Here is a 22,806-nt window from a genome sequence, read left to right on the forward strand (position 1 = left end):
TAAAGACTAGTTCTGCGCTCAACAGAACATTCAGCTCAACTAATGGCTCGAAATGGAAGCAAAGTGGATTATATTGTTATCAACATGCTGGATTTCTTGTGTTGCTGTAAATGAATTCTACTCTTCAACAGGTTAGTCTATTGCAATAAGATGATAAAACAGCATGTTTATGTCATCTCTGTCTCTCTTTAACCATGTATGTTTTTGAACAAGTGCCAACGGTTGTGATATGCTATCTGCAGATCATATGATTCAGCTTATAGACATCAAAAAAAAGTTTGTCACATGCCTTCATGAATATATAGAAGCGCTGGAGCACCAATCAGACCTTCTGAAAAGGTAAGTGTTACTTTGTTATGGAGGTGATGGTGTATAAAAATAGAGCAGAACATTAAAAGAGCCACAAAGAACTTTATTTTGGAATATATAGAATATTTAAACTTTAAAATCTTAAACCCAGTTGAGACTGGTATGACGAGAGGAGAGTATTATGTAAGTTGAGTTCAAGTATTTTTTGAACAGCTACACAAACAGTGAAAGCATGCTAAATTTAATTTTAATAAAGGTTCTATTATGTTAATTAAATTAGGCGCATTTAATAGAATAATGTGACTAAGTTCAGTGTCCGTTAATTATCAGTAAGTTATGGGGACATTCACAGAGCACAAATGGTGTGTTTTGTGTTTATTTTGCCACAGTCTGTAATGCATCTTAAAATATATATATATATATTTTTTATTATTGATATAATTTATTTATCAGGACTCTGAATGCATTTGAGAATGACTTTGATGACGCTCCCAAAGATCCAGAGAAATTCATCAGCAACCCTCTTGCAGCGTACCAGCTTGTGAGAAAGCTAAGTCAAGTCTGGCCCGCTACACTGGACCTTATAGAGGGAGGACATGCAAAAGGTTTAAGGAGACACGCACAACTTTATACTTTAGACATTCAGAATATATCATTCAGAAACTGGATTTTCTCATAACTTTTGATTATAATATGATTATGATTATTTAGGCTATTAACTGCAATGTGAATTTGTGAAGGCTTGTGCTGTTGTTGAGGCAACTGAGAGGTTTCTGAGAGAGTTTTTGATGGTAGACTATTTGTGAATATGATGGAAAACTAAACTGAACAGGTCTTAAAGATCGAGGTCATTGTCAGTAACATTTCTAATTTCTCACAGATGCTTTGGAAAACCTGAGATCTACAGCTCAGACACTCCCCAGTGCAGATGATGTAGAAGGTGTAGTGATGGCTTTGGTTAGACTGCAAGAAATGTACAGATTAGATCCGAGGAACATCACGTTGTTTTCTGGTGCGTGTAACACTATAAAGCAAAACTCAACTGCATTATTTTTTTTTAATTTCATCACAAAATGTAACTTTTTTTTATCACCGAGATCTTGATGTAAAGTTGGATATATAAGTATGTCTTACTTTATCTGCATTCATATACTTGCAGAGCTCTGTATCTCAACTTTTGATTTTTTCTATCGTTGCAAAATGTAAACTATATTTTCACCCAGTACTAATCTGCTAAATGTGACCATAAGGCATGACATTAACATTTTAAAAACATTAACATTATGATTTTCAGTAAAGCTGCTTTTAAACAATGTGTATTGTGAAATAGCGCTCTATAAATAAATTTGGCTTGTCGATGATAAAACGTGTGAACAATCACATAAAATTACATTAGACAGAGTCATATGTAGAGATCAGAAAAGAGATTTGGGATTGGTACTTTCATCTGGGAACAGTAACAAACCACCTAGCAATGCCTTGGCAACCACACACATGGCCAAGCACCACTCTACATGAAAAATCTTGAAGGTATGAGGGTTTTAGTGACGTCAACTTGATGTGTGGCTTTTCAGAAATGAACCACAACTTAAGACTGGATCCAGATGAAACTTTCCATATCGCCATGATCTCTTATCTCAATCAACGCTTTCAGTATGCCCTCCTCTGGATGGAAGAAACCTTCAGGAAACTCAATAAAGGAGAGGAAGCCATTGTTACTAAAGAGGAGGTTCTTTACCAGCTTGCTTCATTTTCCCATCAGATTCAGCTGTCATCTGGGCAAGGTAAGGAGTTTACAAGAACGGTAATTAATTCAGAGATTTTTCCATTATATTCACCTCCCATGTATTCATCTACCTCTTCTGCTAAAGAAAAACAACTCCTGTAAGTAGGTATTCCATTTACCCAAGAAAACGTTCTCTGTTTTAAAGATTTTGCAAGTTTAAATGGATAAATAATTCCAATATTTTTAAAATAGTCTTACACATTAGCTCCACTCTCTATGTTGAATTCTAAAGCATTATGCATAATAATTCAAACCAAAACAATGCTACATGTTAGCAGTGTGCTTTAACAATAACCAACAAAGTTTAAATAAAGATCATCTGAAACAAATGCACTAATTCACACTAATTTATAATGAATCTAATTTGCAACTGTTCTTAGACCTCACCGAGGGAGATCTGCTTCAGCCTGCACTTTATAAAAGCCTAATAGAGAGCATTAAGACCTGGGACTGGACTGCAAAATACATCCCTCACTTTGACTCACCCGTTCACTCCATGGACATAGCATATGAGGCTCTATGCACAGGCAAGAAGGTTATGATGGTGAGTTGGAGCCTGAGAAGATCTATAAATATCCATATATGCATCGGTAACAAAGGGCACTTGTGGTCAGGAGGGCTGTCTTCAAAGAGAGGGCACTGAGCTCAACTGACTCCAAGCGCTAAAATGGAGCTCTCTGTAGGGCCAGCAGGACCAAAGAGAGATCCCAAGAAGGAATAAGGTGCAGTCTCAGAGGAATTACCCTAATGATCAGATCGTGCTTTCCTAAGGACTTACCGCCCACAGTGTCATGATGTGCCACTATAACAGCCACATACACCTTCAAGGTGGAGGGGGATAATCTCCTCTCCAGCCTTTCCTGCATATAAGAAGAACGCACTGACCACTTGTTGCCACTTCAAAGCAAACAGCCACCTTGTAGAGGGGGAACTGGCTTGGGTGATAGTGTCAATCACTGCTGGTGATAATCCACTCATGTCTTCCATATCCCATCCAGAGGCCAGACCTGGAGGTTCCAGAGGTCTGGGCATGGGTGCCAGATTGTGCCCTTCCCCTGAGAAAGGAGTTCCTTCCTGAGGGGAATTTGCCAGGTAGGGGCTGACGCAAGAAGCGTGAGCTCTGAGCACCAAATCGGGGTGGGCCAGTAAGGCACAACCAGCAATCAGCAATCTGTGCAATCAGGCTCACTGGGGGGAATGCATACTTGCACAGAAACTCCAGGCCAGTTTTGTGCCAGGGCATCGGGGTCGAGCAGAGCTTCAATCAGGGAATACAGAGGGCAGTGGGAGGACTCCTGGGGAAGCAAACAGATCTATCTGTGGATCAGCTGGATCACCTGGTGATGGCGTCTCCACTCTCTGTGGAGTGTCATCTGTCACGAGAGCAAGTCCACTGCGTGATTGAGGTTGCCTGGGATGTGAGTGGCATGCAGTGACTTCAGTCCAAAGGAGGAGATGGAGGTGAGTTGTGACATGTAACGAGAACAGACACTGCCCTGGCAATTCATATACACCACCATCGCCATGTTGTCCATCTGGATCGCCACATGCTTGCCCTGAATCAACAGCTGGAACCTCTGCAGGGCCAGCAATACAGCCGGTAACTTGAGGCAGTTGATGTGTCAACGCAGTTGAGGCCCTGTCCAGGGTCCCGAGATTTGTGTGCCCATTGAATACAGTGCCCCAGCCTGTATTGGAGGGGAACGTTGTAATGAATTCAGGCAGCTCAGGACTGACCAGGCACGCCCCAACTTAAGACACACTATCATAGTGACTTAGTCTAACTCCATACCAAGATGCTCTGCACCGGGGAGAGCTTGCTCTTTTCCCAGTTGACCTGAAGCCGCAACCAGCTGAGGTGCTCGAGCATCATATCTCTGTGTGGACACAATAGGTCTCGAGAGTGCACTAGAATTAGCCAGTCATCGAGATAATTTAGCATGTGAATGCCCACTTCCCTTAGAGGGGCAGAGGTCTCGAGTCTCAATCTAGTGACCATAGTCATAGAGGCATTTAAACACTTACCTCAATCCGAGAGCCGGCAACGGAATTGGTCTGTGACGGTAGGGCAAGGTCAGTTGCCGAGCACAGCTCCTGCATCAGCCCTGGGTCAGGACTACCCTCGTGCAGATCTTTAAGTGACTTGGTCTGATGGCTATGGCATGCAGGGCAGAGGCAGCCTGTCCAGGGACACTGTAAGCCCTTGCCTGGAGGAGCCTCAGACAGTTCCTCCAGGTGGCGGCGTTCTGCGGGCACAGATGCACCGCAATTGCATGCTCGACCTGTGGGACCTCCGAGTATCCCCTGGCCACCAGATTTTTTTTTTTAAGTCTGCCTGCAAACAAAGTAATTTTAATAAGTTACCAGTGTGATACAACAAGTGCTTTTGAGAACTAAATATTCACTGGAATTACTAAAGTTTGCTAGGTTAGCTACTGGGATAATCTGGGCTAAAATACTCCATAGCATAGCTATCTATGTAGCAAAAGGTGTAATAAAACAAACATTACACACCAAAATTAAATTTTTAAAGTTTTACACAAAACAAGAATATTGGAAAATTGGTATAACACTGTATAATCTAAAGTGTTCACTTAAAGTGTTGAAGATTAGACTGAATGTGTTAATGTGGATTAATATTGTATTATGGTTTATAGACACCACAGAGAGAGAGAAAACTGGTGTGCAGGTACAGAACAGGAAGAGGAAACCCGCTGGTGCTATTCAAAGAGGAAGTGGAGTGGGATCAGCCTACAATACTACGATACCATGACTTTCTTTCTGAAGGAGAGATAGACACCATCAAAACACTGGCCAGGCCAAAGGTATGCAAATTTAATTTAAAAGGTACATTAAATGCAATTTATGTTAAAGTAGCGGTACAACATGCTCATCAATTCTTTATATAAAATAATTATAACAGGTTACAATTGCATATTTTAAACTGCTCTTTAAAAGTATTATTTCAGTGTTGACATGTTAACTTTTCAGCATTCAGTGTGATTAGTATTAGTAATTAACAATATTCATCTAATGCAACACAAAACTCTGTTTATATTTAGCTTTCCAGAGCTAAAGTCATAGATCCAGTCAATGGACAAAAAGTTTCTGCTGCATCCCGTGTGTCAAAAAGGTATGTGCCTCCACCCCAAAATTTAAAATCATTTACTTGTGCTCCTGTCTTTCCAAAAAGGTATGATTCTCTTTCTTCTGTGGAACATAAAAAATATATATATTTTGAGATATGTCTTTTTGTCCATACAATGGAAGTCAATGAACTTCATTGTTGTTTGGTTCCCAGTATTCTTCTGTAATTCTCAGATAACCTCACAAATATAGCAAAACCAGAGTGCTAGTCGGTGAACTTTTTTCTTGATATACTTCAGATCATGCATACAAAATGCAATAAACACTATCATGTTATATTGCATTTGGAGGCAGATGTCTGATGTTTGAGAACACAATTGTGTGAGAAATTTCTGGGAGGTAATTATTATACTCAGCCATTTTAATGACAGACTTTGGCTCAGGCATTTCGGAACCAACATTTGAGATGCTGTGATGTGATGTGATTGGTCCGCTGGTTAGTCCACTTATCCAATCACATTATCTGCTGAGCCAAAGTCACATGAGATTTTTGTTGCACATGGAGGGATTTATTCGGTAAATATGTTTTCATTGTAGTTTATGCTCGTCTTCTTATCGGATAAAACAAATATCCGCCTCAATTGACCGCATACGATTTTATGCTCATTTTTAAAATTTATGGCCATCTTGGAGTTTCCATCCAGCATTTTTTAAATGTGATATCCTAGCCTGGATGCCAGCCGAACTTAGCCCCGCCCACAACATTTTGAGGTCGGGGAGTTTGGTCTGGACTCGATCCGTAGAGGAGTAATTATTGACTGTGTCTGAAGCATGTGTGTAATCATGCCAATTCTTTTTGCTGCGACCATCACAGCACACCATTTATTGAGTAAATTTACTCAACTGAGCTGAGTAATCTGCATAAATCTTAAGGGTATGAATTTGGCACAATAAACCTTTTTGGCTCTGGTGACTAGAATGGCGGCGAGAAGACGACATGGTTACACTTTATTTTAAGGTGTACGTTACAATGTAATTAAACATTTAAATACTGAATAATATTAGTTAACAACATGTACTTACTATAGGATTAGGGTTTGGTTTAGAGCCAGTTGAATGTAGTGATGCATAATTTAGACAAGTTCAGAATGTAATCCGGCCTAGGGTGCAATAATACTTTGACCAGACCAGAGGAAAATTCATTATTAATTTGAAAATTGAAATTGAAATTGAAGCAAGTGAAAGGGCCTGCAAATCACCTTCTCTTCTAAGGGACGTTAAGGCTAGTAAAAGAACCACCTTAAGGGTCAAAAAATTTCTTAGACACTGACTCCAAGGGTTCAGATAGAACACCTGATAACCCTTCCAGGACTATAGAAAGATCATATGAAGGAACATTTGATGGGCAGATAGTCCTCAGCTGTCTGTCTCCACATAAAAAGTGAGGAAATGTCTCCCTAATGAAATGCCATAAAATGGCACATGCATCGCAGGGGCCATCCCTGCCAAAAGCAGCTCTTGGAAGATCTCCAGCACTGAACCAACCATGCAGCAGACTGGATTCAAATGGTGCTGTTCGCACCACTATGTGAAGAGCTGCCACTTAGAGTGTACGATTTCCTTGTGGAGGGTGTTCTAGCATTCAAGATGGTCTCAACAACATCAGTCAAGAGACCATAATCTAGAAATGGGTCGCCCTCAGGGACATTTTCCATATCTTATGACAAGGGCACCATATTGAACCCTGTACATAAGACAGAAGGTCGCTCCTGTTTGGAATCTCCTAAGGAGAGCCTCCCAGGAGAGCTACTAGGTCCAAGTACCATATTCAGGCATGCCAAACAGAGCTACAAACAAGGGATGCACTCTGTCTTGCCATACTCTTGCCAGAACCAGAAGCAGTGCTATTAGAGAAAGCATACAGACGTGCCCTCAGTCTGTGCCATTTTTGTTATATTGCCTCAGCCCCAACCTTGACAGGAAGTCTACTCTCACATTCAGACATCCCAGGATATAGACTGCTCTCAGTGAGACTAGCCTACCCTGAGCTCAAAGTAAGGTATGTTGCGCCAACCTGAATAGTGGGTGCGAACTCAACCTGCCCTGGTGATTTATATATGACACTACTGACATGTTGTATATTCAGCCCCTCAGGTCTGGGAGAAAGTACTTCTCTAGGGGCAAATTGCTCTAATAACCTCATATGTCCTGAAACCTTCCAAATTATGGGCGGGTACCATGTTTCGGCAGACGTGATGTGCAGAAAATGGGTGAACGACCTGTTGGGAACTGCCACTGACTGAATCCCAGATTGTGGCAGGTTTAGCCAGACAGCCCCTTGAGGGTATCAAGGAAGAATGGGCACACAAGGTTGTGATGCGACACCTTTTTCCCCACATTTTGCCCATTCCTGTAAAATTTGCCTAAAATGCCTAAAAAAGGCATACCTAAAGTAAATTGCATGCTGTTCTTGAACCATTTGGAGTATATCCCCTTAGCATTCCACTGTACCACCGTGGTACAAATACCATTCAAAAAGAGACCTTAGGACTGTTAAGTATGCATGGTCTCTTTTGAAAGGTACGTGTACCACTGGCGGTAGAGTGGAACGCTAACAGGTTAATATACAGTAAATAATAGTCAATGGCATGACAAATAATTGCACATTTGTATAATATGCAGCTTAGCTTTGTACAGTGAGTTATGTTATTAGTGTCAAGGTTGAGGACTCGTGCAGTGTGTGTACTAGGATGGGCTTGTAATTAAAAAAACAAAAAAACAAAACACGAACAGAAAACTACTCCGTAAGGGAATATTTGTAGTCTAGGGCAGTCTTCAGTTTGAAGTTGAGAAGACACAGGACATTTAGATCTTAATGTGACTGTCCTCTATCTCTCTCAGTGCGTGGCTCTCTGAAGAGGAAAATCCTGTGATCACACAGATCAACCAAAGAATCACTGATGTCACTGGTCTAGAATTGGAGACAGCAGAGGAGCTCCAGGTATTCACATTCCTAACCAAATCACAACAGGGGCTTTCGCACTGGAGGAACCTTTTCGTAGTTCCTAGAACTATTAGCGGAAGTACCCGGATTTTGCTATGTTTGCACCACAGAAACTAGGAATGATTTCAGTTCTAGGAACTCCTTTTGGGGGAACTAAATTAGCTTCTACTTCAGAGTAGGGTCTAAACCAGCAATATAGGAACTACCAGTGACATAAGTGTATGTTGATTGGCTGAATGCACGAGAAACCATTTTTTAAAAAGCGTTATAGCCTATATATTTACTCCACAAATTAACTCTACAAACATGGTAAATAATGATAGATGGACTTCTCAAGTTAAGGAAAAAATCCAACACAACTTTGAGGGGACCAAGCGAAACATGATTATGTATTTCTGCTCAGTTAGTGACATTGGACATCAACCACACAGCAAATGCTAATACTTTTTCATATACTGTCTTCTTTCTTTGTATAAGAGTTCTATCTAATAACATATTAGACAGGCTGTTAAACAAATTGTAAACTAATTAAGACGGAGAATGTGAGCGATGTGTACTCAGGCTCTGGCATTCTCAGCACCATTACAATAAACTTCCGCCGCACTTTCAAAATAAAAGTCACAACAACAAGCGCAGCTTATGTCACTTCATAGTTCCCACTGGCGGTGCAAATGCAACCAAGAAAATGGCCCTAGGGGAACTATTAGTTCTTGGGGAAACACCCTGGTGGCTAGTTCCTAGAACCAATTTCCTAGAACTACCCGGTGCGAGAGCCCCTAATGCTAGGTTGAATTTTAAGCATAAACTAGTGTAATGGATTGATCTGTTTAGAATGCTAATTTTAAATAGTTAACTTTTAGACTTACAGTCCATGAATATTACAGAACTGGATCAGGGCCTCAAGATGCAACTTTGGGATTTATTAGCTATGTGCATTACCAAAACGTATGTAACACAAACAGAAGTATTACCTTGTAATAATAGTCATGTGAAGTCACTTTTATTTATATAACACTTTATACAATACAGATGGTTTGTTCATGTAATTTCTGATCATGTAATTAAAGGATTTGTCCACTTTTAAATAAACTCTTCCTGATAATTTACTCACCCCCATGTCATCCAAGATATTCATGTCTTCCTTTCGTCAGTCAAAAAGAAATTAAGGATTTTGATGAAAACATTCCAGGATTTTTCTCCTTATAGTGGACTTCACTGGGCACCAAACGGTTGAAGGTCCAAATGACAGTTTCAGTGCAGCTTCAAAAGGCTTTAAATGATACCAGATGAGGAATAAGAGTCTTATCTAGTGAAACGATCTGTCATTTTCGAGAAAAAAAAAAAAATACAACCGTTTATGGTTTATAAACACAAAATATTGCCTTGAACGTCTTACGGAACGAACGCGGTGCAAGTTTTGGTTTTGTTCTGTAAGTAGAATAGGGAAGGTGTAGGACATACGGCATAAACGTTTTGAAGAATGCGGAAACCGGAAATACGTTCAAGGCGATATTTTGTGTTTATAAAGCATATACAGCTGTATTTTTTTCGAAAATGACCAATCGTTTCACTAGATAAGACTCTTATTCCTCATCTGGTATCGTTTAAAGCTCTTTGAAGCTGCACTGAAACTGTAATTTTGACCGTTTGGAGTCCATTGAAGTCCACTATAAGGAGAATAATCCTGGAATGATCCTTAATTTCTTTAACCAAATTCAGTTCTTAATTACTGTAATATGATTTTCTTTAATAGCATTGTCAGATTTCGTGTAGGTCTATGTATGTAGAGATGCAATCAACGTGTAGGTCACATTTCCCATGTTTGGAAAACGTACAGTACACCCTGTTTGGTTCCTTCAACATTCAAACAGAGGCCAGAATTGACTGTTCATATGAGAATTGAGTCTATCTGTTATGGTTATCTAAAATTTCACTTTTTTGACAGATTGCAAATTATGGAATTGGAGGCCAGTATGAGCCACATTATGACTCAAAGGTAGAATATAATAACATTTTTAAATATGTGTTATTGTTATTCCTCTGGACCTGTTTGAAGATATGTACCTGTAATAGAGAAGAAACTTACTCTGCGTTTTATTTCATTACTTTGTTCCAAAATCTCTCCACAGCTGACAAATGACTCAGACTTTCAACTCAGAGGAGGCCGGATTTCTACTGTCCTAATCTACGTGAGGGTGTAACCTATGGAGTATAATATAACCAATTATTTAATTTATAATAATTCCCACTTTCCAGATTATTGACATTTAACTACTTTATTGTAGATGAGTGATGTGGACATTGGTGGGGCAACAGTGTTTCCTGTCATTGGTGCAGCTCTTCAGCCAAAGAGGGTTAGTTGAAGCACCTTTATTTACCACGATTTCAACTGAAATTTAAATAGACAAAATAACTTACTTACTTAAAATTGTGCTCACGTGTTTATGATTATTCCATAAGGGTACAGCAGTGTTGTGGTTTAACCTGCTAAGAAATGGAGATGAAGATGCCAGAACTTTACATGCAGCGTGTCCTGTGTTTGTAGGCAATAAATGGGGTAAGTGTTCTGTGAGGCTTGTATTATATTAGTGAAAAAGAGTTTCTCTTATGGTGAAAATTAAGAAAACATGACCAATTCACATTTCATCCCAAAATCAAAGGAATAATATAAATGTGACTCATGTGCAGTGTGCACTAGACATTCTTACACAATTTAAAACTTCTTGCTTTGAATTCCTCATTCTAGTTGCCAACAAGTGGATTCGTTCTCATGGGCAAGAGTTCAGAAGAAAGTGCTCTACGATCAAATCTGATTAAAAGACCCAAAGAAGACTGCACAGAAGAGACAATGTGACGTCATTAAAGGGTTAGTTCACCCAAAAATGAAAATTCTGTCATTTATTACTCACCCTCATGCCGTTCCACACCCGTAAGATCTCCGTTCAGAACACAAATTAAGATATTTTTGTTGAAATCCGATGGCTCCATGAGGCCTGCATAGGGAGCAATGACATTTCCTCTCTCAAGATCCATTAATGTACTAAAAACATATTTAAATCAGTTCATGTGAGTATCCATGTGAGCCATCGGATTTCATCAAAAATATCTTAATTTGTGTTCTGAAGATGAACGAAGGTCTTAAGGGTGTGAAACGGCACGAGGGTGAGTAATTAATGACATTATTTTAATTTTTGGGTGAACTAACCCTTTAAGAGACAATGTGATGTCATGGCAAAATGTACACATAATTTATTTTAGCGAAACACTTTTTGCTTTTAACATCTGTAACTGCAGTGTTTTTTTTCCCTACATGTCTCTGCTTCAAATTAAATATGTGGTGGATTGTAACATTACAAGATAGACATGAAGACATTGAAAACAAGGACATCAAGGCTTTTACAAGAATTTATGATTTATTTTGTTAAATTACTTGTTCAAAATGATTTTTATACTATATACACTCTAAAAAATGCTCGATTAAAAACAACCCAAATTGGGTTAAATATGGACAAACCCAGCAGTTGGGTTAAATGTTTACATGCTGGGCAGTTGGATAAACATTTAAAAATTACTTTACAAATTGTTAAAAAAAATTACTATATGACTGGCTTAAAATGAACCCAAAATAGGTTGGAAATTAAAAATCAGACATAATTATAGAGGCAACAATAATAATGAAAAGGTCAACATTTATCAATATGCAATTTAATAAATGGTTTAATTAGTATTCATTAAACTTATTAATAATTGTTCATTTATTAAACATTAATAAATGTCGATTTCCAACATATTTTGGGTTCATTTTAAGCATGCAATACAATAATTTGTAAACAATAGTTGAGTTAAATAAAACTACCCAGCAGATTGATCAAACATTTAACCCAACCGCTGGGTTTGTCCATTTTCAACCCAACTTGGGTTGTTTTTAAACCAGCATAACATCTATCTATCTATCTATCTATCTAGAGGACTGCAGTGAGTAAACTGAATGTGATGAGGTCATTTTGACAGTAAAAGTGGGCGGAGTTACGCAGTATCATTCTGACAGCAAGAGTGGGCGGGGTTACGCAGCATCATTCAACAGCAGAAGGGGGCGGAGTTACGCAGCATCACTCTGACAGCAGGAGGAGGGCGGTGTTACGCAGCATCATCGGAGCTTGTCGTTTTATTGTACGGCTGCTGATGCTGAGAAAAATGTAGGACCATGATTGTGGATTTGAGGTTTGTGGACTGTGGCACATCGTGGCGGATTGTTTTCTAGGTAAGCTTGCCTTTATTCTGGGTGTATTTGAGTCGCTGCTGGTTTAACTGTGTGTGAGCGCCGTCGCTGAGATGTGCTTCAGAGTCACCGGACACAATCACTGTATTGAGGCTTAGAGAAATGCAGATGGATGGAAGACGACTGAAATTAGAGCATGCATGAAAGCAAGCAGCACTTGGTGTTTATGATTTGGCTCTCGTGTGATATGTTATTTTTGTGTGGATATGGGAATGGGAATGGGCGAGCTCGGCCTGCGCATCGGGACGCGTGTGATTCAGCCCTGCAGGCCGTGAGGAGACACTGATGCGGTACATTACGGGATGCAGTCACATACATGTCTTCACTGATGCTGCTCAGATTTAATAGCATCCAGTTCTCATCACAGAAGGATCATTTGACAGGCCTAAGGCAGTCTGTCACATGACATCTACTGCTGTCTCAAAATAACGAAACTATATGCTACTGAGAAGACTGGAAAAAAATGCATGTTGATATTTCAAATATTTAGAATCCCCTTGAGAAATTAGCTTTGCTACTTTGGATTGTGTACAGGATTCCTGTATGAATTTTCATTATTTAGGCTATAATTTGTGACCCGTACTTATCAAGTCAAATAAGATGGATAAATCCTGTTGAATATTGCGTAATCTTCATCTGAACTCTGCTTGTGTTGTTATAAAATGTCTTGCTTTAAAGAAAATCTTTCGGGAAGATGAGTTTTAAAATCCCACAAGACTTTCTTCTGATGTCTTACAGTGGGATTTTATCCTTCTGGGAATCATGAAAGTCCTATTAAAACTTAGTTAAAAAGGTAATTTCCATTAGGGATTTTTTTTAGGATTGGTTCCAAATTATGAATCCTTAAACATTTTTATTTAGGACCCAAATATGAGTATACAGGGAATTCTTCATATGTCCAAAAATGAAAAAAAAAAAAAAAAAAAAAAGCAGTACAGTGGCTGATTATGTAATTTATTATAATGTTAAAATGCCTATTGTTATTTAAACTAACATTATTTACTCTGTAGATTAACTGTTTGTTAGTCTTCAATATATTATAAAGAAAACATGTCATTTTACAGTTGTTTTTTTAAGCATCTTTTAGTACCCGATCAACATATTGAACAATTTAAAACATAGATATAATAGCTATTCATTATACATATTATGAATCTGAATATATCGGTTTAATTGGAAGTCTGAAAGAACAACCATTCAAAGTGTTGTCAAAAATCTAACGAATAATGAATGGAACTGGAGAAACTATAAACATTAATTGTATGTATTTAATCTTAGGTTCCATGAAATTGAATGGAAATATCTTTAGCGTTGATGGAGCACAACAAGCTTTTGTGATATTTTCTTTAAAAATAAAAACAATTGAAAACAATTTGAATAAATACTTGATCATTTTGCACTGGTTTAACTTAAATTGAATTACATTCCAGAGAAACCCTTTTGAAACTGAGTTTTATTGCGCTGGCCTCCATTTCCAGCTTACCGGAAAACAGGGATTTAGGATTTTGCGTGGGTTAAACTGACCCATGTATAGTGACCTGTTCTGTAACCCGCTGTGACTGTGTTTGTGGTGTCTGGAGTTTAGTGTCAGTGGATGCAAATCTGGGTCATGATGCCAGTGTGTTTGCACTTTTGCCTCATGCTAACAGGAAATGGGCCAGTGCAGCTGGAAGACTGTGACATCCCATTAACATCCCAGTATTTCCAAGAATCTTCAGCTCTTCCTCAGTAATTAGTTGGCTTTTATTCTATAAAATAAGTTTCAGAGCGCAGCCAGGTTACTACTTCAGAGAAAATGTCTTTATGTATTACTTTTACCTCATATTACTAAATTTCAGTCTGATTCGTCACGTGCAGATTTATTAGTGGTGTTTTCTAATACTTGTAGTTAAGGATTTTACAAACTTTACAGTACAGGGCGTAAGAATGATTTGAAAAGTGGAGGGAAAACACACCAAACCTCTGTTTCTATGTATTTGTTTATTATTTTACTTTAGTTGCTTTAAAAAATTGAGCCCATTTCATTTAAGTGCTGCCAATTTAGCGATTTTGCCGCTAGATTTAGCGACTTCCTCGTCCCTTTTGAGACTTTTTTCAAAAGCCTAATCTAGCAACTTCTTGGACAAACCTTATCTGTATTTAGATCTGTGGACTCGCAAGTATAACGGCATCTAGCGACATTTAGCAACCAGTTTTAGCTGCTTTCAACTGAAAACAATTGCCAATTTAAAAGAGAAGACATACAAGAAGAGATATATTCCCACAAAAACTACAAGGAAGCAGTAGACTTAAAGGAAATAGAGTGCTTAACACAATTTTTTTTTAGTTGTAGCATAATTATTAGCATGTTTATTGTCTGGGACATCACCAATATGTTTATGAAATAAGAATAAGAAGTTTGAAGGTCTGACGGAAGCTAGATGTTTTGCTTTATAACGTGTTAAATATGGATATTTTTCTTACACAAACGCATCGCTTCACTTCAGAATTAACCCCTGTACGTTTATGATGCACTTTCTTCAGCTCATAGTCATTGATCTCTGTTCACTGCCATTATAAAGCTCGGATGCGTTATTAATATATCTCCGCTTGTGTTCATCAGAAAGAAGATAGTCGTGGCTTGAGAGTGAGTAAAGCTTGGGCTAATTTTCATTTGAAAGTGAACTAATCCTTTAATGTGCACATTTGAGCTGATATAGGCTGCTGGCTTGCTTATGTAATATTGAATAAAAGTGAAAAAACAAATTGTTAATCAATTGCAGAATACCATGTAGATACCAATATATGACTCAGAGCTTCACAATAAGAATGAATTGAAAGTCTTGTCTTTTTATGGTGACATGGTCATCATAGAGACAACGCTACATGACAAGATTGCATATAGAAGTTGAGCAACCACACTGTAAACAAGAACTGTTGGTTTAACTTAAAAAAGTAAGTTACCTGGTTGCCTTAAAATTTGAGTTCATTGAAATTAAAAATTTGAGTTAATGCAATGAAGGCGATTGATTTAATCAACAGAAATTCAAAATATGTTATCTGAACCACATTAATTATCTAAGTTGATCTGACAATAGAAAAAATGTTGTGATAACAAATCATGAAAAAAAAAAATAAAATAATCCCACACCTGGCACATTGGCAACTACCCCATCACTCTAACATGGTGGCAGCAAATTTTGCACTGGGAAGCACCACTAAAAAAAATATACCCAGATGTGTTGGGCCGAATCCGGTTGAATTTCGGATGAGAGTTTGGCCCACATACTGCATGGAGTTACGGTCCAAGATTGTCCCAAAAGCTACTTACCGAAAGGGAGCCAGACCCATGCCGGAAGCAGACCAAAACTTACCCACAACTTCTTCCATGTCCCAGAAATCAGCCATAACTGGCCCACAACAGCTCTGTAATGCCCTGATGTCAGCCAAAACTCAACCGCAACTTACTAGAATCCACAGAATACACCTGTAACTGGACAGATAATATGCCAGAATCCCTAAAACTGAGCCAGAAATAATATTCACATAGTGAAATGTATAAATACAAAAGAAAACTACAGAAACAAAGCTAATGCAAAGTATGAAGTGTTTTACTGATGCTCAAATCTCAGCAAGAATAAAAACAATATGAAAATGTCATATAAATGACAATGAAAAATAAAATGTATATTTATATATGGTGTAAATGCAAAGTGTTTTGATACTATTGAGCAAAAACCTCAAATGTAAGACAAAAAAGCAGAATATGAAAAGATGTGCCAGATAAACCAATAACACTGGAATAAGACAAAACATCAACAAAACTCACATGACTAATAACTTAAGAGACAGTAGAAACCAAGCAGATATTTTCTGTCGCCTCTGGCTTGCATTGCTGGGGACACTTAAAATTCAACAAAGTTATTGATCTGACTGCACTGACACTATCGGATGAAGACAACACTGTTGTCTGCAGAGCTGATTTATTGATGAAATTAACTAATTTAATAATTGATGATCTTTACAGTGGAACTGAATCGACATTAAACTGACTTCAGCTGAACAATGACACTGTTTTCTTTTAGAGCTGCTGTACAATTGAAATGAACTTAATCAATTTCATGTTATTAGCTGATTTGAAACAATCTATATTGTATAAAGCGCTATAGAAATAAAGGTGAATTGACTTGACAAATATAGTTATTTTTTTATATAATAAGCCTTATAATATTACTGTACTTTTACCTTTTCTGTATGTATCTATAATAAGTAACATGTGAATATAAGAGTGAACTAAATGTGAATATTCACAAAACATATACAACAGCTAATAAAACTTTATGCATCCATGGGAATCTGTGCAGTTGATGTGTTAGATGTGCTTTACAACAAATCAGAAATTAAAATAGAAGCTCAACCAAACCTGACGCACAAGAACAAACCTCTTTCGGAAGCTCATACGTGATGCGTAACATGAGAACCTCATTGGTTCTTGTAGAAACTAGACATGTGCCGATATTCGGTAATGCGATATATCATGTTAATAAATATGCACAATATTGTTATCGTGGGCTCTTCAAAATACCGTAAATAATAATTTATTACCAATTATTATCATTTTTATAATGCATTTAAGAATACTTTCCCCATCAACCGTATAAAATGCACAACGCCGCTGTATTCTGCGTCAAAGGGACACGCGCACTCAATGTGTAAACAAGCCCAGCATGCATGAGAAGCACATGGCGGAACGAGTGAAGGAGACGCGCTGAATGAAAGTGCACGTTCACTATCTGACAGCAGAAATGCAGCGGTTACACCGGAAACCCCGCAAACAAAGCAACTGCGCTATTGTTTTTAAAATGCTTCAAACAGCCATTCAGTTTTTTGTAATCTCAATGTTGTCTATCACAGCACCAAATACTTCATACTTAAAGACTTAAAGGGTTAGTTCACCCTAGCAGATTTACAGTAAAGGTTGCACTTGCTAGAATGCAAAGCTCCTTTAAAAAAATATGTTTTCCACTGGAAATATCATTTGTGATAGTGTGTGTCCTATACTTAGCACACATAAACACTGGAAACAGACACATTCAGAGAGATTTATGGATGCAAACCCTATGATAGACAGCTAAATCAGGCCGGATGACCCTGCAGCAGCTAATTTGGTTGACAGATGGAAGAGGAGAAATCAGATTATTGCCCCACACAAATATATATTTTTAAATTTAGCATCCAGTGGCTACAGTGTGCGCTTTTGTACCGTTTCTGGGTTAATATGGTATTAGTGATAGTGGTTTATAGTGTGGTGTCAAGATGCTTTCTGTCTTGAATTGTTTTTCTGAATAGTAAATTATTGTCTTTCACACATGTGTACAAAGATTAAAGATAATATTCGCCTCTATGCATTATTAAAGTTAGCAAAATGTGCTAAAAGCAGAATTTGGTATACAAATAAACTCATTTTGAACCTGATATTACATATTATCTACATGTAATGAAACAGGTAGATTTCTTTTGGTTTTACAGTATTGGGATGGTGCAGTATATGTTTGGGATGAACTGAGCTTCTTCTTGGGACAGAGCATCAGTAATCTAATGGATTTTGCTGTCAGACATTCACTGTATAATCAAAATATCTGCTCAACATCTAAAGCTGTTAAATCTCAGATTCTGGTGGGCAGAAAGATTAACCACTCTATCAGCTTGTACAAATTACATAACCAAGAAGATCATTATCCTCTGCCAACATGGTAGTAGTAAGCAAATATGCTGTAAATGTACCAGTTTCCCTATTGATGGTCAGGATATATGGTCATATTACAGCAGGAACGTGATATAGAAAGTCATTTTGGTGGCAGAGTGAAGGATCTGTCAAAATTATGCACTGGAGGATCTCCACTAGATGTGCTTTTTAGTAAATGCATTGCAAATATTGTCGTTTTTCATCTATTGAACAGCAGGTTACATGCAACAATGGCGAGTGCATCGGGTTGTGTGAAAGCCCTAATTGTTTTAGTGTAAGAGCACACATTGTCTAAAAGATTGCATTTAGGTTTTATCCTTTTTTTGTTATTATTGTGATCTAAACATCCTCCAGTTGTGTTTAGTTGTCAGTTGTCCTTTCAGTTGAGAAGTGCTGATACACACATTATGTATTAAAGTGATGAGTGTGCTAAAACATGACAGCTTCATTTAAAATATTCACACTACTCCCTTGGTTTGAGCTCAGTTGTGGAATGGATGGATGGCCAGTGAAATATATGTTTTCACATGATCAAGAGAGAGTGAACATCTCTAACACAATCTGTCCCATCTCACTGCGCTTGATGGTTTCAGTAAGTACTTTGGTGATATGGAAAATGGCTACAAATCAATTTTAGATCTGTTATAATCAATGGAGCTGTCCACACTGGCACTGTCTGCTCAGGCCATTGTGGCAACATTCCTATTTTAGGTGCACTGCAGTTACCCCAGCCAATTGGATTCTAGAAATAAAATGATTTTATTTACAAAGACCGTATGTGTGAATTACCTGCTGTGTACTATATTTTATTTCTTTTATATTTTAATGGCCTTCAGTCAAAGTCAGATTGTGATATTTCTGGTTAAAGGGTTAGTTCACCCAAAAATGAAAATTCTGTCACCTTCATGTCAAGACTTTCGTCCATCTTTGAAACAGAAATGAAGATCTTTTTGATGAAATCTGAGAGATTTCTGTCCCTTCATTGACAGCCTATGCAATTGAAACTTTGATGCTTTAAAAAGTTCATAAAGAGATCGTAAAACGAATCCATATGAATTGAGCGGTTTAGTCCAAATTTTCTGAAGAACCTCGATCGCTTTATATGATGAACAGATTTAATTTAGGCTTTTATTTACATATAAACTTTGATCAGCAAACATAAACATAAGTCAAGTCAAATTTTATTTATATAGCACAAATTTAAAGGTGCCCTCGAATGAAAAATTGAATTTATCTTGGCATAGTTAAATAACAAGAGTTCAGTACATGGAAATGACATACAGTGAGTCTCAAACTCCATTGTTTCCTCCTTTTTATATTAATCTCATTTGTTTAAAAGACCTCCGAAGAACAGGCGAATCCCAACATAACACCAACTGTTACGTAACAGTCGGGATCATTAATATGTACGCCCCCAATATTTGCATATGCCAGCTCATGTTCAAGGCATTACACAAGGGCAGCCAGTATTAACGTCTGGATCTGTGCACAGCTGAATCATCAGACTAGGTAAGCAAGCAAGAACAACAGCGAAAAATGGCAGATGGAGCGATAATAACTGACATGATCCATGATAACATGATATTTTTAGTGATATTTGTAAACTGTCTTTCTAAATGTTTCGTTAGCATGTTGCTAATGTACTGTTAAATGTGGTTAAAGTTACCATCGTTTCTTACTGTATTCACGGAGACAAGAGAGTCGTCGTTATTTTCATTTTTAAACACTTGCAGTCTGTATAATTCATAAACACAACTTCATTCTTTATAAATCTCTCCAACAGTGTAGCATTAGCCGTTAGCCACGGAGCACTATCAATCTCATTCAAAATCAGAAGTAAACAATATAACAGTATACAATACTCACATAATCCGACGCATGCATGCCGCATGCATGACGAACACTTTGTAAAGATCCATTTTGAGGGTTATATTAGCTGTGTAAACTTTGTTAAGGCACTGTTCAAGGCAAGCGCGAGCTCTGTGGGCGTGGACCATGGGATTTAAAGGGGCCGCAGCATAAAATCGGCGCGTTTATAATGATGCCCCAAAATAGGCAGTTAAAAAAATCAATTAAAAAAATCTATGGGGTATTTTGATCTGAAACTTCACAGACACATTCAGGGGACACCTTAGACTTATATTACATCTTTTAAAAACATAATCTAGGGCACCTTTAACACAACTGTAGTTGATCCAAAGTGCTTTACAACAAATCAGAAATTAAAACAGAAGCTCAACCAAACCTGACGCACAAGAACAAATCTCTTTCGGAAGCTCATACGTGATGCGTAACATGAGAATGAACCTCATTGGTTCTTGTAGAAACTAGACATGTGCCGATATTCGGTAATACAATATGTCATGATAATAAATATGCACGATATTGTTATTCACTCTCTGACAGCAGAGGGTGCTGATGGAACAGCAGAAATGCAGCGGTTACCCCGGAAACCCCGCAAACAAAGCAACTGCGCTAGTGTTTTTAAAATGCTTCAAACAGCCATTCAGTTTTTTGTAATCTCAATGTTGTTCATCACAGCACCAAATACTTCATACTTAAAGACTTAAGTATCTGGGAGTCGTGAACCCGGATTGACAACAGACCCGGAAGAGAAGACAATGCTGAATAAAGTCGTAGTTTTTGTTATTTTTGGACCAAAATGTATTTTCGATGCTTCAAAAAATTCTAACCAACCCACTGATGTCACATGGACTACTTTGATGATGTTTTTATTACCTTTCTGGACATGGACAGTATACCATACATACATTTTCAATGGAAGCTCTCGGACTAAATCTAAAATATCTTAAACTGTGTTCTGAAGATGAACGGAGGTCTTACAGGTTTGGAACGACATGAGGGTCAAGTCATTATAATGACATAATTTTCATTTTTGGGTGAACTAACCCTTTAATAGGCTATTTATTTTCAAACTTAAACATTTTTATATTTTAATCTGGACTACAACATGCCCTAATGATTAGAAATGTTCTGATTATTTGTTATTGTTCAATAAAACTTTGAGACATACGGCTTCATTAGTCAACATGTTAATTCATTATTACCAAACTGACAATGAAAAATACTTATAAAGCATTAATTAATCTTACTTAATGTTAATTTCTTAGTTACTGTTTAATAACATTACTAAAATCAAAATAACTTATTTAATGGACCTGAGATAAAACTAACAATGATCAGTTGTATTTTTTAACTAACAGTAACAAAAACGAATACTTTCTGTAACAAATGTCGCTATTGCTTAATCTTAGTTAATGCATTAAATAATGAGACCTTATTGTAAAGTGTTTCCTGTTGTTCTTTATAGCCTAATTCTTTTGCACTTTAATCTGTTTGAAAATTTTAATTTATATATTTTTTGTGTATTGTTTTATTGTATTTAGAGTTATTTTTGTTATTACAAAAAGAGTTCTTAAACACTTTTTTTGCAACTTATTTTAATATCGTGATAATACCATATACTTTGATAAAAGCTTCAGCAATTAATCGCAACATGAAAATTTGATACCGTCACATGCCTAATAGAAACTCAATCACGCTGCGTAACACACGAGAATGAAACTCATTGGTTCTTGCGGAAGCTCAAACGAAAATTTGAACTAAATTCATATAGGATCAAAATAATTTGAAGAATTCCTTTCATTTTTTTTTTTTTTGGGCCATTTAGGTGTTGTTAGGTGCTTTTATTTTCAGTGCACAATGCTTTGTCGAATGCTTCATGCAGTCTTGTACCACCAGAACATCTTATTTTCTCTTCTAACTGTGCCTTATTTGTAGTGCTTCAGGTGGCTAGTGTGTTGTACTGTTAGACCAGCTCCAGAACCTGAACCTGGAGAGACAAGCGCCACAGTCTTCATTCACAATCTCTTAATCACCGTTACGCGTCTTCATCATCATAATCATTCACAATCTCTTAATCATCATAATGCCTCTACATAGTCTGTTTATGTAATGAAGGTCTTCTTGAGTTTGTCTCACTGTAGAAGACTCTCTTGCAGTGTGCTTGGCATTGGAGCGTGGTTGACACTAGCAGCATCCCCTGTTGTTTAGTGTAGTCAGCAGCCTAGATTTAGTATCTAACTGCTTGTGTGACACAGCATGTGTGCGTGGGAGACTGCTTTACTGCACGTGTTGTCAAGGCAACTCTTGGCTATGCTGTCAATAGCTTCTGCGGTTTACAGTTGTCTCCTCAGAAATATATATAAATAAATGCTATAGGACAATGAAAAGCTGTTTATTATTAATAGTACTACTGTAGATAGTTACCTGTTCAAGTATTTCTTGCTTTGAAACCGTTTGTAGCAAATTTCCATGGATAATTTTTTTGCACTTTTCACATTTTTACTTGTTCTTTTAATTTGTCTACTATCAGTGTTTTCATTTCATATTGTTCATTTGGGGGTCACACTTGTGTTGTTCAAAAGTGACCGAACACCTGAAATGTAGCTTTTTTTTTTTTTTTTTTTTTTTAGTTAAATCAATGTAATATATTTTTGTTCAATAATATTTTTTCTTTTTTCTTTTGTATTTTGAGAAAATTTCATGGTACTAATTAATATTTATACAGTAATTGTGATCCTTTTTAAAATAAT

At 37.3% G+C, this 22,806-nt stretch overlaps 2 protein-coding genes across 2 annotated transcripts in view; both read left to right on the plus strand.

Annotated features, from left to right (window-relative positions):
* The first annotated feature begins 4,257 nt into the window (after positions 1 to 4,257).
* Positions 4,258 to 11,071, plus strand: LOC125253283 (prolyl 4-hydroxylase subunit alpha-1). The gene is made up of 9 exons (XM_048167205.1): positions 4,258 to 4,392; positions 4,753 to 4,920; positions 5,158 to 5,228; positions 8,084 to 8,183; positions 10,132 to 10,182; positions 10,316 to 10,375; positions 10,472 to 10,540; positions 10,647 to 10,743; positions 10,933 to 11,071. Exons 1-9 carry the CDS (start codon positions 4,258 to 4,260, stop codon positions 11,001 to 11,003), a joined length of 822 nt encoding a protein of 273 aa, XP_048023162.1. The 3' UTR covers positions 11,004 to 11,071.
* Positions 11,072 to 12,286: 1,215 nt separating this feature from the next.
* Positions 12,287 to 22,806, plus strand: part of jakmip2 (janus kinase and microtubule interacting protein 2) — a 39,688-nt gene continuing 29,168 nt past the window's right edge. Inside the window, exon 1 of the mRNA XM_048166925.1 lies at positions 12,287 to 12,447. The gene's annotated coding sequence lies outside the window, so the exon portion shown is untranslated. The remainder of the gene's footprint in view (positions 12,448 to 22,806) is intronic.

Source organism: Megalobrama amblycephala, linkage group LG18 (assembly GCF_018812025.1).
Source record: "Megalobrama amblycephala isolate DHTTF-2021 linkage group LG18, ASM1881202v1, whole genome shotgun sequence".
Lineage (NCBI taxonomy): Eukaryota > Metazoa > Chordata > Actinopteri > Cypriniformes > Xenocyprididae > Megalobrama > Megalobrama amblycephala.